Here is a 14,887-nt window from a genome sequence, read left to right on the forward strand (position 1 = left end):
ATCTTATAAAGCCTTTTAAATAAATGTTGTAAGTGTCTCATTCTCGTAAAGTACGTAAAGTATAATATATGTTGTGTAAATCCGCCAAACATTGTGAGTCTGTTATTCAAAAGGTCGAAAAATAAAATGTAATAAATGAGAAAATATTGATAAAATGATATATTATATAAAACCTTGTGGGACCACACCCTGCTGGCCGGGGACCGCTGGCTCAAAAGTACAACTGCGACAAGATGGTCTGCACAAAGGTGTCACACTGTTTTATGAGTGAGACAAACTCATTCTCAGAGAGGAAGGTGTAACTTCAAGCTTGTTTCTGTGGCAACAACATACTTCAAATACTAAATCTCCTCCTGCCAGTGAGAGGGAGATTTTCTTCTTTTCATTTTCTCTTTTCATTTTATTTTTATGATAACAGACTAAAACATGTGATGCCCATCATTCAGTCATTTGAGGTAGTTCTCATCACACCGGTGCTCATGTTTCCGGGTAAGTTTGGTTTTAATTGTGTATTTACTTGTTTATTTCACTGGTTTATTAGTTATTAGATGCTATAAAAACAGGTGAAGTCATGATTCACGGTTTAGACAGACTCGGGATTGGTTGAGCGAATATATTGGTGGGCCCTTGTTACCGCAAATCCATCCGCTAATCTCTACCGCACAGGCTCTAATTTGTTTTAATTTCTCTAATTTGAATCTAAGCAGTGTGTCAGTGAGGCTCTCACTAAACCATTATTCTCTCTAGAATGTCATCTCATGACTTAGAGATGGCCATGTGGCTCTATGTCATGAGATGACATTCTAGTGATGTCTATAAAAAAACATTTTGACAAGCAAGAAATGTTCAGTTCAATCTTCAGAATATGAACCTGCTTTGTGCATCTGCATCAAATCATGTGAAATTAGACCAGTGATCCAAAGACACTTTCTGCATGTTCATGTGTAGCTGCCAGCGAACAGGACATCTAGTTCAAACTATCGATTATATTGAGCTGCACGGTGTGATGTAGGCCTCTTGTATATTGACAATTTGGACTATTTAAAGAGGATTCAGTTTGAGGAATCAATGCTTTGCTGCATTTTAAGTGCAGGAATTACCTATTCCCACCCACATTTATCATGCTGCGTCCACGGGGATCGAACCGACAACCTACCCATCACAATCTGACCTTACAATGCAAATATAATAAACAAAGCAAACGCAACAATTGTGCTGAAGTTTCTACAATAGAATTTGAAGTCTCTGTCACTGAATCACTGTCTCTCCAATGCTCCTAGAAAATCAAGGTTAATACACATCAATGTCATTTAATCGCTCTGAGGATTCATATTACTTTTATTGTTGGAATAAAAATTCATTAGGCACATGTTGGTGAAAAAAAACACATTCAGATGATAGAGTGACTGTGTCCTTTGTTTTTATTTCCAAACCGTCGTTCAAAGCTCAGAGAGCTGGCGTTGCTGTCCACAATCGTCCTTAAACCGAACAGTAAGGCCTGAACAATAATTTAATACAAACAGCATACAGACAATGTTGTACAATACAAACAGTGTCTTTTTTCACACAGCACAGCCACACTCTCAAGGCCTATGGCAAATGGTGATGTCCACAGATAAAGGTAACGTGCTGAAAAACGACAGAAGGCCAATGATGTCTCCTAAGTGTCCTTGAATGTGTCACAGCATTAAGAGCGACGTGTTTATTCAGATGGGCAGCGATCATTAATAATTGGTTAAGTTGAGAGATGATGCAAATGTCAGTTAAACTTATCTGTTAATCTAAGTGATGGTTTTTATTTCTTATGTTTGCTCGTTAACCACTGTAGCGTTATTTGATATATTATTCTAATTGCATTATACATCATATACTAACATTTACCTAAGAGTTTCTGTAACTTACTTTATATCTAAAGGTTCCTCTCAAGTTTAAACAAAGATGTGCTGAGAGACAAGCTGCTGCCAACGACTGCTTTTAACATTTGATCTTTGGTGTCAATATTCAGATCCAAGTTCAAGTTGTGTGTCCATGCCTCCCCTGTTATATTGAACAGTGTTAACACAACTATATCAGATTTTTTTATGTACGTCATTACTTAGGAAACCTCTCTGTCTTTCACCGACACAACATTGTAGCTGCTACAGTACGCACAGGCAACGACAAGACGACACACAAGTTTATCTCTGCACAAATCAAACTCAATGTTAATTTACTATGTTGAATGCAGGTTCTTAAACAGGTAAATCTCTTCAAAGTACTTTTGTCTTGTGCGCTGTTTTATTTATTTCTCCTTGACTCATGTTAAATTTTCCCGTCAGTGAAAAAAAGAAAAGAAAAGCAAGGCCTCTTATCGTTCATATTGACACTGCATGGCTGTTTGTGTGTTTCTTTTTAAATACAAAAGTCATTCTTGAAAAAAAAAAAAAAACATGAAAAACTACAAGCACCAGTTCTCAATAGTAAATGTCTAGCAGTGTTAAGCACTTACCTTAAAGTTGGTTTTATTGCACTGAATGTTTACCTTGAAGCGACATAAAGCGAATCGGACAAGCAATACGGTGTATAGGCCGCTGCTAAAAGGCCAACACCGGCAGTGTGTTTGTGAGCACAGCGCAGCCATCGCCGCCACGCACATGTGGAGTGGCCTTCCTGCAGCCGAGGTGGTTCTTGTGCTTGAAGAGGACAGGGACCAGCTCCATCTTATTTCCTTTACTAGCTGCTGCCAACACATATTTTTACTCAGTCTCCTCTTTCATGCTCTCTGATGGATTTGTGTTTTCTTTCTTTCTTATTTGTCAATGAGTTTGACCAGGCTCTGGCGGAGGTCGTTAAGGTCAAAGATCTTGATGTCCAGAATCTCTATGGCTCTCTGGATCTCAGTGTCCATGCGATCCCGATCCTCCAGAGAGTTCCCCAGGTTCTGCTCTGTGTTCTGGATGCGCCGCTCCAAATCTGAATTACGCATCTCCATATCCTGCAGAGACCCAAGGAAAATGTAACAACTTAATTCCACTACTCAACAAATGTGCACAACACTTCTGAAAGCCACACTGTTGTGATAATCACGCTCGTACCCGTAGTCTGTGCATGGCCTCATTTCTATCATGCTCCATTTCATGGTAGTCAGCCTTCTTGCTCTGTAAGATGTGGATCTCCTGCAACAGAGTGAAAGGTTCACAGTAGTTTGAGTAGATGCATCATTCATTAATGATTAATGATGGACTAAAATGACATCGTTCCACCTCTGACTGAAGCTGAAGGTGAAAATGGAACCAACCTCATCTTTGGCTTTCAGCAGCGCCTCCAGCTCCTCTAGAGACTGGGTCAGCTCGTCCTTCAGCAGGTCACTGGGGCCGTGGCTCCCATGGGTCTCCAGTTCAGACACCTTCGGACCACACACACACGCACGCACACACACACACACACACACACACACACACACACACACACACAATCGGATTATTATTTCTTATCAACAGTAGTTCCTTAACAACCTGAAATTGTTTCTCTCATAAAACAGTCATCTGTTTTGCTTCTATTCAAATCTGTTTCTCTTTCCTTTCTGTTTGATATTTTCGCATTAAATTACTTTAACGTGAAGCAAGTTTAAAATAAATCGTTACCATACATTTACAAATAAACCTGGCTCGTATTAACCCATATCTTAGTCTTATGTTGAATTTAATTAGCCTTTAAATGATTTACAGTGTGTAAATCTGTGCTGAAGGTAAAATCTGGCTGTAATAAACGTGTTTAATAGCATTATATTAATATAATATTCAACAATTCTTTATATTCAGTCATATTATTAAAACTAGTCTGCACAACATTGTATTCATGTTCTAATCCAAAAAACACATTGCTCTTTCTGAATGACTTTATGAAAGTGTTCAGCCCGATGTGCTTTCTCTGCTCGTCATGACTCATATTTCCATTGACTGCGACTTGCTCCACAGCAAGGATCTATCAACAGGCCGACTGGAGACCATTATCATACTGACAGGAGAGACGTCCTCACTGCAGTGACCAAGACAGAAACAGCAGGTCTCCTCCACCCCCCCCCCCCCCCCCCCCCCCCCTGTGTCTGACGGAGACAGGTCATTTTCAACCATGTATGGTTGAGACTAGAAGCAGAAAAAAGAAGAGGAAGAAGAAAAAAAGAGAAGCGAGCGGATGCCAGCTCCCTCTGGTAATTTTTCATTTCTGCCTAACTGGGGCATTGAAAGTAGGATATTGCTGTCCTACAAACCCCTCTTCCTCTCACACCACCCCCGAGACATGAACCATTTTCAGCCACCTGGTCCCCTTCATCAGACACAGGGAACAAGATCTTATAGCCTAAAAGGAAACATAGATCTGACTTGTATGAATTCATTCAGACTAAAACAATCACTGGGGTGAAATACTAAAGTAAAATCCAGTGCTTGAGAATTACAAAGCAGTAATCGATACTGTGAAGTCGGGCTATAATGGAAAGGGATCAAGCTCTTAAAGCGTTGAATCAGAGAGGTTTGTAATTGTCAGCCTGAGGCAGGATCGTTCCTGGAGGAATCAGCCTCCACTGGAACCTGAAAGGTAATTCAATAGTAAAAATCCTCCTGAGGCTCTGTGTATTTAGACCAAACTCCCCTGTGGTGAAATGTGACATTGCTGTACATGCATTCTATAGTGAACGACTTCAGCCAGCAGAGAACGCCTCGATTAAAGCTTGGCAGGAGAAACGCCTGCAGCACAACTCATGTCACTGAATGATGAAGAGTACAACCAGCCTGGGCAACTTGTCCTTTATTTCTTGCTGCAGGAAAACCAAGGAAATGAAGTGTGTGAAAGCGACGACCCAAAGTACAACCAGGGGAGCTGTCATTACTGAGAGCAACAGAGTGACAGACCCAGTCCTGTCAGCCTCACCTTGCTCTGGTTTGAGAGAAACTTTCCTCCATCAACAAACTGAGTGTCTGTTCTTGGAACAGCTCCAGCACTGATCATAAGATCTGACCTAAACCTTCAGCTCTGCAAGTTCCTGCAGAATAAACAAGGACTTGGCTGCACATGGAGCCCAAAAGAACCACTACTTTTAATCAACAATGCATGAATGTTTTTCGGCTTAAATTAATGTCTCACTGACAAACTGTGCCTCAGACTTTTTGTACAATCAGAACTGCTGCTATAAACAGCTAAAGCAACACTGTCGAACCTTTTTACCTTAAAATACCAGCTGCAAAATTAGTTTGAAGGTTCACTGACTTGGAATAGGGAGAATGGTGCCACCTGAAAGTCTGTTTCTACTCTATGTAACTTTGGTGTTTGGGTACAATCTCCTGAGTAATTGACTGATAGTTGCAGATTAAATCACCAGAATCAGACCCATCAGCAAGCTCAAGATTAATGCACAACAATAGATCAGTTTATTGTGTTTATCCTAGATATTCACCTGAGGAAGATAAAATATAAATAATTCTTAACACAGTAATTGTTATATCGGCAGCTCTTCTGGTGCAGGAAACCGGGGATCATGGGTAATATCCACTGTGTAGTTGCCTCTCAGTTCTGTGTTGGACTCCACTTAGGCTTTGTTCTTTTCCTCAACAGGAAAACCACTTAATCGCTCGGACACGGATCCCAAAAGAATTGATTATAGCGAGTGGCTGCAGAGGGCACGGCTGCTCAGCCAAGTCACGTAGTGTTGCTTTAAATAGTCTCTTTAATTCATGAAATACTCAGCTCTAAGGGCAAAGTTTCTAAGAAGCCTGTTTAACGAGGGCTAATTCAGTCTTCAGGGTGAACACACTGAAACAGAGCGTCCTCTGCAGCAGAGGCTCACCTGTTCTCGCAGCCGCTCCGTCTCCTCCTGATACGCCGCCAGCTGCTTCTTCCACTGCTCCACGTTAGCATTAGCCTCGTGCAAAGCTGCCACCAGCTTGGAGTTGCTGTCCTGCAGAGTGAAGAGCTCAGCCTCCAGGTTCATCTCACAAATAGACCTGGGGAAAAAAAAACATCAACACAAAACTGTAAACCAGTGATGTACTTGACGTGATACGTATAATAAGCCTTATATGGCATATGTGGCATGGAATTATATATAAAGGCAAGATAGATAAGAAGTCTTTTAAGGGCTATATTTTTTATCATTCATAATTGACCTGGAGGGGAAACAGTTTTGTCAACTATTTTGTTTCACCGTCAGGAATTAATGTTTTTGCTTATAGACAGTTAGTTCTATACTTTATATACTAAGTACTATTGTCCACTATCTGAACTGTAAACCACTTAATGTGGTAGTCACGTGTCTAATCCAAACTACAGAGATTAATTTAACTGGTTTTCTTCACTGACAATGTTTGTGCTGTTTTTGGCTGGAATGAAATCTGCCACATCTTGTCTGTTTGATGTTGCCTTTTTGAAAAGTCAGCTGAGTCATGATCTTGTTGAATAGACAACCCACTGGAGCAACATGAGACCGGATATTTGAAAAGCAAAAGTTTCCTGCTGCTTAAACTTTGGAACATAATGAAACCCCGGCACTACCCCCAAGTCACTATAACACTTTAATAGAGACTTTAACATGGACTACAATCTACAACAGCACAACTACAGCCAAGACTTACAGCCCTAGACTGACAGACTTGTAACAAAGACAAATTCAAATGAAAATGCACAAACAAGACTAAACACTTCTCACAGTAATCCTATGATCCTGGAGGGAAGTCGTCTTTATTAGAGACTGAATATGAAAGTTAAATGTATAATGAGTATAAGTATAATGTGACATTCGTTAGCTTCACAGAACAAATAAGAAGACAGAGGTTGTGCTTGTTAAGCGTCTTTTGTGTAGTTCTTCAGATACATTTTTTACATTCAGTCCTGCTGAACGTGGTTCCACATAAAAATGTTGTGAGCATAAAAAACTCCATATATCTGTGCGGCTTAAGGCTGATCTAACCTGGGACTGTGTATATAATGTATTAAGTCCCGATATAAAATATCCATAGATAATAGTAAATATATAAGATATGTCATTATATTTGATTTCAGGTTGCCTTGTATAAACTGGTCAGGGACAACAGATGGAAGTTAGCTTAAACTGCTAACTCTAGATCATTTATAGTATTTTGATTAATGAGCACAGCTCATATCAACATTTTAATTTAAATAAAATAAAATGCGTCATTCATTCACATAAAGACAGTAAAATGATCCTCTTCTCAGTTTTTAGCTGCACTTAAACATCGTTGATTCTTCAATGCACACAAGAGATTGTTAAATGTCATCAATTTCCATTAAGTTTTGTGTAATCTGCAGAGAAGATCAGACGCTCTTCATCTCTCATCCTCTTCGTCTTCACCGTGTTCCTATCCATCTTGAAAGCTTGAGGTTGTTGCATGGCAACAGTTTACCATGGCAACCATTCAGAAGCAGCTGTCTGTTTTGCAAAATTGAACTGTGAGATGAAGAAGCATTACGGGAGGCTCCAAGGGCTCCAAGGGCTCCAAGGGCTCCAAGGGCTCAGAAGCCTCACGTGAAGTCACCTCCCCCTCAACAATGGCCTCTTCGTTTCCAAAAAAGCTTAATAAGCAGAACCAGCGAACACGTGTAAACTCTAATGAACAACATATCATTTAAACCATTTAGATTTTCTGAACACTGCTGGGAGGACTGAAGCCAACGTCTACAGATTACCTGCTCGAGTGCAATCAATATTATCGATCACATGAAATAATGAAAAACCTACATGGAGTTTATCCAGTTCTCAATTTACTGAGGTCAAATACTCTCAATAAACTCCAGTTTGTACAGTTTTCTAAATTACTGCAGCAAAATATATCAGTACAATTAGATTTAAAGCTTATTCCACACTTCATATTTAGTGCACAACCGTATCAATCCGATTTTTCTGTCTCCAAGGAAAGGAATGAAAGTATTATCCAAATGTTAAATTATTCATCCAATGATATTACACTGTAAAATAAATTACAATTCTATTTTAGCACACAGCTGATTTTCTGAAGATTAACTGGAGCTGTCAGTGTCATTGGGGATTAATTCAGTTGTCACAGAGACGGTTATCACCTGTTGTTTATCACTATCACAACTGGTTCCATAACTCGGTCATGTGACGGCAACTGAGCCGTCTGCATGACAACTGGTTCAACTGCATCCGCTGATGAAAACTGTGAGATGCAGGTTTGTTGGCGAGGGATGAAGCCGTGACCTTAAAACTTTTCATTAGTTTTTACATCAGCCGTCGAGTTTGAACTCCGCAGAAGAGTCAGAAACAAGGAGTTGAGGATTAAAAAAGAAAAGAAAAGGGAATTCAGACATTTACTCAAAGTGTTCAAACAGAAGTTGAGATTAGACTCCAAAAAAGGTCTGTGTGTGTGTGTGTGTGTGTGTGTGTGTGTGTGTGTGTGTGTGTGTGTGTGTGTGTGTGTGTGTGTGAACTCTGTTACCCTTCAGAGAGCATCTTTTTGATACGCTCTTTCTCAGAGGACAGGGTGATGTCGGCGCTCTGGCTGCGGAACAGTTTGTCCTCGGGTCCGTTCACACACATCACAGGTGGAGACTGGAGTTCGTCCGCGAGGTCCTGAGGGACACGTCAGTAAATGTACACTCCTGACAGCAGATCAGTGAAGCTCAACGCCAAATGTGTTTTTCACTACTAACCTACTTTTAGAATAAAAATACACAAAAATAAACTTGTAAAACAGAACTATTTAAAAAAATGCTTCCTATTTTCTATCTTCCAATTTCATCACGTGTTCTTTAAACGACTTTACAGGATTCACACGTTCAAACAAGCGGGAGAGACTCACCTGTGAGAACTACAGAGCAAGTCCATGAGGAAGAAGAACAGACAAAGAAACATGTCAACACAAGGCACAACATACATTATGACCATGACACGGGGCTGTGTCATAAGTTACACAGCACACTGATGCTTAGCGAGAGTCACGTACAAAATGGATGACGCAGTTGGCGATGTTCTGCAGCTCTGGCTCCTGTGATGTGTTCATTTAATCGATACAGACGTGAGAGACACTTGGAATCTGCTCGGCTGTAGAATTTAAAGGAAATGGGCCTGTTCTTCATGACCAGGCGGACGTAACTGATGGGAAATTAGTCTCTATTGATCAGAGGAGCCTCACGTTGACTACGTTTTTATTATTAGTGTGCTGGAGGCTTGTCGGCAGCAGCGGGGGGAGGGTGTGCGGATGAGGTGTCCTAGTTTTCCCTCACTTTCACTTCCCTCCGAGACGAGTGACCCAGCTCGTGTCTCTTATGCCTCTCTTTCCTTTCCCTCCGTCCCCTGATTTGATTCAATCACTGAGAGCTGAGCCGCTGCAGAATCACACAGGTGCCTGCATCCAAACTTGGTGTCTCCTCTATCCTCAAATGCCCCTTAAAAAAATTGCATTGCTGGATAATTCATGACATTCAAACTTTCTGCCGGAGACCTGCGGAGGCTTGCTCTACTTTCACGTTCACGCTGTCTTTTCTGAAAGCTTTAGTTGCCTCACCTGAGGAGCAGCGATGGTCAGTGCTGTGTGGGCCAGTTCTTTATCCTGCGACTTTTCACGAGAGAGCCGAGCTGCATCTTTCACCTCCTTAAACTTATCGGAGAACTTTTCCAAAACAGGACAAGAGATAAGAAACTTGACAATAATGCAGAAATTATCCACAGGAGATGCACAGAATACATTACATTATTATTTGCAGAGTGTTTTTCACTTCTGTTGTATTCTTTACCTGGTGCAGCTGTTGCTCTGTAGCGAAACCCAGACCATACACAGTGTTGGCTCTGCTGTCAGCCCACTGCCCAAACTTCTGGGATGTCTTGGTGAACGTCATGCTGGGTGTAATGGTGCAGTTGATGATTGCCTGCAGATGCAGAGGTGACATCAGTGATCATACTCATAAAGTAGATTCACAGCATGTGAATGAAACAGAGGATTCTGGGAGTTCCGCAGCAAACACAAAAAAACACACAAGTTGAAGCATGAATAAGCAGATCTATGGTGTTTGATTGTTTTTCCCTACAGATTAAAATGATCCTTGGAGTGAGAGGGTCAGAGAGAGGTAACACTCATGTATTTTCCTTCTTTAATCTTTTTTATCCCAAATTCATAGGGGGGGCATCTCACACACTGTATTCTTTTTCATTTTCAAGTCTTGTGCAGGAAAGCAAAAGAAGTATAAAGATAAAGAAATAGATCACCTAGGAACAAAACTTGTGTGATATTTTTTAAATACAGTTCTGACCGGCATATTTTCTATTTAACATATCAAATGTTTAAATCCAGAAAGCATATATTTTGTCCATCAATACCTTGAATTGAATAAATTAAATTAAAACGTCACTTTATTTAAAATAAATTTTGCATCACTATCTGGTTTTTGCATTTACTGAATCCTGTCTAGCCTGAAAGAAGTCCACGTTTCACATGTTTGCTGCAGATGTAAAGAACACAGGAAACATCTGCTCATTGAGACATATGTGAAATATTATTTCTCCACTGGGATTCCTGACAATCAGATGTTCAGACAAGCGCGTTCTCCCTCGAGACGTGTTTGTTCTTTAAAGAATGTTTTGAACATGATCCAAATCCAAAGCTTTGCCAGACCACCAGCTCTTATTGTTCAGTGTGAGAGCAGAGGGCAACTTAAAATGGTATTTGTGCCCAAGAGACACAGAGCGCATCCGGCAGGTTCATCGCCTCATTCTCAGGGAAGTGGATGAAGCCACCTCTCTCCCCCCTGAGCACATGAGAAAAATATTAGAACAGACCTATTTATAAACCTTTTTACGTCATCTCCAGGGTTACAATAATGGGACTGATTTAAAACCCCAGAATTGCAGGGCAGTGGGAGCTTAGGAGGAGGCGTTTTCCTCCTTCACTCCCGTCCAACAACTGATTACGTGAACCCGGCGGTCTGCATTTCCACGCTTTGACATAACATGTTGGACGGTGGCGGCAGCAGTGAAGATTATTCTGGAGGCAGACACCAGCCCTGGCAGGATTGGGCTGCTGAGCGACCAGCCGCCCCCCCGCGCTGCCTGCGGGGAGGCAGAAATGTGGGTCAGACCAGAGGTGCTAAGAAGAGATCAGATAGACCCCCCCCTCCCTCCATCCACTCCACTGCTTGACGGGGCCTGTTCCTCATAATCTATATCCCCAGGCCTGCTGAGTTGTTGACACCCACTGTGCTTTGGCTTTGTTGCATATTTCTCAGGTTTTATGATTTTTTTTTTTACCTTCGGCTTTTGTCACAAATGATGAAAAGCTTGTTTTGGTGCCAAGGCCGTCAGCTTCGCTGGATTTAAAGTGTGTAGCTTTGAGAAAATCCCTCAGAAATATGCGTTTGATTATGAAAGATCCATCTTTTTCATGTGACTTCGGAGTGACCAAATGGTCTAGATATGGGTCTAGATATGGATCTAAATCTGGAGTTTATTTGAAAACTCGGGCTTCGTTTTTTCCCTCTCACCTTGGTCCCGCCCACGCTGATGATGCGGTAGACGTTCCGGTTGGCGTCGTAGAAGAAGGACACGCTGACGGCATGTTTGCTGGCGGGGATCCAGTTCCTCTTGGTGGTGGGGTCGATTTGGAAAACATGGGCCCGGGCGCTGAAGATCGGCTGCTCCCTGGAGGAGGAGACGCAGGAGATATGATGAGATATGATGAGAAGAAAAGGTTATTGTGAAATCCTCATTATGTGTCCTGCTTTTGCTTAAAAGGTATATCCTTGACGGTTTTCATAATGAGACATCTCTGTGTGTCATTCATCCAAGGATAATGTTGGACTCGTCCTTTGGCTCGTTCTCCTTCACTGTTCCCTGCGTCATTCACCAGCCATATACAGGCTGAGACTGACGCTGAGGACTAAAAGCTCTGAACCCTCTCCCCAGTCGTTCACCCTCCGCCCTCTGCTCTTCTCCTGGCAGTGTTTGTTAGGGATGTCTCCTGGATACAAGGTAAATAAAGCAACAACGTCTCCAGTGCAGGGAGGTGGTTTACAGTCATGTGGTTTAAATAGCAAGACTGCTAAAGATCTCCTTTTAACTCCCTTCTTCCTCTCCAGATGGAGTTCAGAAAGCAGATTTACCCCAGTGTGTATCCCCACACTTTGTGTTAATCTAACAATGCAACCAGTCTCACTGCTGAAGTTTTCACCTGATTATGGTGCAGAATGGAAAGTCAAATAGTTAATCCTATTTATTTAACATCAATATATGTGCCAAAAATCCACCATCCTTCCAGTCACCTTTAAACAGATTTTTTTCATTAGAGAAAACAAATATTAACTTCATTATGTTAATAGATCAGTGGATATTTAAATGGAGCCTCACAGGAACAAGGATCCTGGTTAGAATCCCAGTTTGGCCAGTGTCTCTCTCTGTGGATTATGTATGTTCTCCTCGTGTTTGCTTGGGTTTTCTCCAGCCCCACTGGCTTCCTACCACAGTCCAAACACATACAGACTCTAAATGGCCTCTTCCTGTTCTTCTTCTTCTATGGTGTATTGTGAATTGCTGTGGCTGTTCCCTGTAGAACTGTATGATTTTTGGCCAGTCACTGTACATTTATATCTGACCCCGTTAGTGGCACACAAATCCAGGAGCAGGTCTTCTGGAGATGGTGACAAAAAGGAACATCATATGGCCTCGTGCATGCACAGTGCGATTGTGATATGATATGATATGAACAGTGGCATTTCGACGGCACTCCAGTCTGATAACAACAGCAGTGGTGGATCCAAGACATTTCTAAATCAGGGGCTATAAAGGGTCCCCAGTTTATACAGAGGGGCCAATCCCACAAGGCAAACGTGTGTTGGCCCAGATTTGGCCCACACTGTCATCCGGCCCACATACTTGGGGGATATGCTCCTCTTTGTCAGATCCGGGCCACAAGTAAGCCACAGCAATAACCCATACCAAATTTGTTTTGTACTATTTGGGCCATAGTCACCCTTTACCACATGGGCCACTTTAGGTTCATGTCAGGATTACACCTCACCTTGATCACACGTCACATTCATTACCTGAAGTGGCCATACGTCTGTATGCTGTCTGACACTCATGATCAACCAGGAATCAAACCTTCAACCCCCCTACGGTAATGTTAGGAGTTTCAAATAGTCAGGACCACACGTTGGAACAGAGATTAACAGGCTGCAAGTGTGTGTGTATCTGTCAACACTTGTTTCCTTACTGTGTGTGAAAATAGTTGTTGAGGCACTCATGTTGCTTTCGTTTGTGTGTGTGTGTGTGTGTGTGTGTGTGTGTGTGTGTATGTGTGTGTGTGTGTGTGACAGGACAGCAGTCAATCACTTCTCAAGGATGTTTTCAGAGTCCTTATTGTAAGTTGCTTTGGATAAAGGCGTCAGCTCAAGGATATGTAATATGTAATGTTGCCCGACCTTCATCCTCAGCAGATGGAGGTGGCCTCCAGGGCTTATGGGGGTGTCTAAGTCTAACAAAGCCTGAGAGTGATTGGACGACACTTCAGGATGAATAACCCCACTAATTCCAACCACAATATCCACAATCTGCTTCACCCAGTTCCTCCAGTCGCCCCCTGATTTCTGATGAGATGCTTGTATTATTTCTTTCAGTTGGAGGCAGCAGTGCAACGCGGTCTGATTTCAGTAAGCAGACAATCCAACAGGCTGCGGCAGTTCACAGCTGTGCTACTACAGATTAACACTCATGTAAGTTAAATATGTCCTAACTAAACAAACAAAAATGCGGAAAGTTTAACTTTCTATCAAATAAATTGAACAAATCACCATGAAGGTTGTACATTAATTTGAAAGGATTTAGCAGCTTCATAGATTTATGCTCCAGTTAAAGAATCCTGATCTCTGGAACAGTTTACCTCTTCATATCAGAACGGATCAGACCCTGCAAACATTTAAAACACAAGTTCTTCTCACTGGCTTTCAATTTGAGACCTTGGTTTCATTTGCTATTGTTCAATATTCAAATTCTCAAATATGTACGTTATTTGTTCTTTGTTTTTATATGTATTTCTATATTTATCTGTTATCCTATTTTAAGCCTCAGTACTTTGGTCCACTGCGGTTTTTTTTTAACTTGCTATAAGAATAAGCTTTGACTTGACTTTGACTTGACATCCTCAGCATGGTCATGACCGGGAATTACAGATGAAATAATTTGAAAACTCTGATAGTTTCACAGAATAATAATGGTGTTAATTTATCAGATTAAAGTCTATAATCAACATTAATTAAATTCTGCAAGGATTAGGAAGAATCTGTGCTATTACAAACGTGAAGAAGAAACCGGAACGTTGCTCCAGATGTGCATGTGTGCATCAGAGGACTGACCCTAAACCAGTTTCCATAATCTGCATTGCAGCATTACTACAATTACGATACATATCACAATAGAGAAGTTTCCTTTGTATTAAAATCTAGATAGTAAAGTTGTTGAAAGGTGAATGTGGAGTCGGGTGGCACAGTGCAGTTTTTGAGGTATACTCTTCATTTTATGCTCTTTTATTGTTGTTTTATCATCTTGTAAAGCAGTAAGTAACTAATGGTCTATTTCAGTCATTTGATGTTGTATCATTTGATCTTTCTTGAACTTTTTTTTTCATCTGTAACATTTTATTTCTGTATTTTGCTTTTAAATGATAACTGTTTGCTTTTTCACAGTTTCCCTTGAAACTGTTTTGAAAATGAGCTATATCGATCAAGTTTATTATTATACAATAAAGATTATAATAATAATCCTGACTATATATCAAGGTCACATGTAGAAAAAAATCTGTTAAATGTTCTTACCTTTCTCTGTGGTGAGGAAACATCTTAAAAGGTGACTGAGACTTCTCTTCTACAAAAACAGAAAAAGTTGATTAACTAA

The 14,887-nt window shown here is 41.0% G+C and overlaps 1 protein-coding gene across 1 annotated transcript; it reads right to left on the minus strand.

The window, feature by feature from the left end:
* Nucleotides 1-1,848: 1,848 nt before the first annotated feature.
* Nucleotides 1,849-14,831, minus strand: LOC128454811 (homer protein homolog 3). The gene is made up of 10 exons (XM_053438363.1): nt 14,809-14,831; nt 11,485-11,641; nt 9,745-9,876; nt 9,516-9,620; nt 8,811-8,819; nt 8,448-8,581; nt 5,822-5,978; nt 3,278-3,385; nt 3,075-3,155; nt 1,849-2,974 (listed from the first exon to the last, which is right to left on the minus strand). The coding sequence occupies exons 1-10, from the start codon at nt 14,829-14,831 to the stop codon at nt 2,789-2,791; spliced, it is 1,092 nt and encodes a 363-aa protein (XP_053294338.1). The 3' UTR covers nt 1,849-2,788.
* Nucleotides 14,832-14,887: the final 56 nt, after the last annotated feature.

The sequence above is a fragment of the Pleuronectes platessa genome, chromosome 13, assembly GCF_947347685.1.
Source record: "Pleuronectes platessa chromosome 13, fPlePla1.1, whole genome shotgun sequence".
In the NCBI taxonomy this organism is placed as follows: domain Eukaryota; kingdom Metazoa; phylum Chordata; class Actinopteri; order Pleuronectiformes; family Pleuronectidae; genus Pleuronectes; species Pleuronectes platessa.

What these genes read in the sequence shown, in the direction of transcription:
- LOC128454811 (XM_053438363.1), bottom strand. Translation starts at nt 14,831, where the DNA reads ATGTTTCCTCACCACAGAGAAAG. An exon ending in CGGAGCGGCTGCGAGAACAG is followed by an intron (nt 3,386 to 5,821) that starts GTGAGCCTCTGC and finishes TGTGGTCCGAAG; the next exon opens with GTGTCTGAACTGGAGACCCA. An exon ending in TGCTGAAAGCCAAAGATGAG is followed by an intron (nt 3,156 to 3,277) that starts GTTGGTTCCATT and finishes ACTCTGTTGCAG; the next exon opens with GAGATCCACATCTTACAGAG.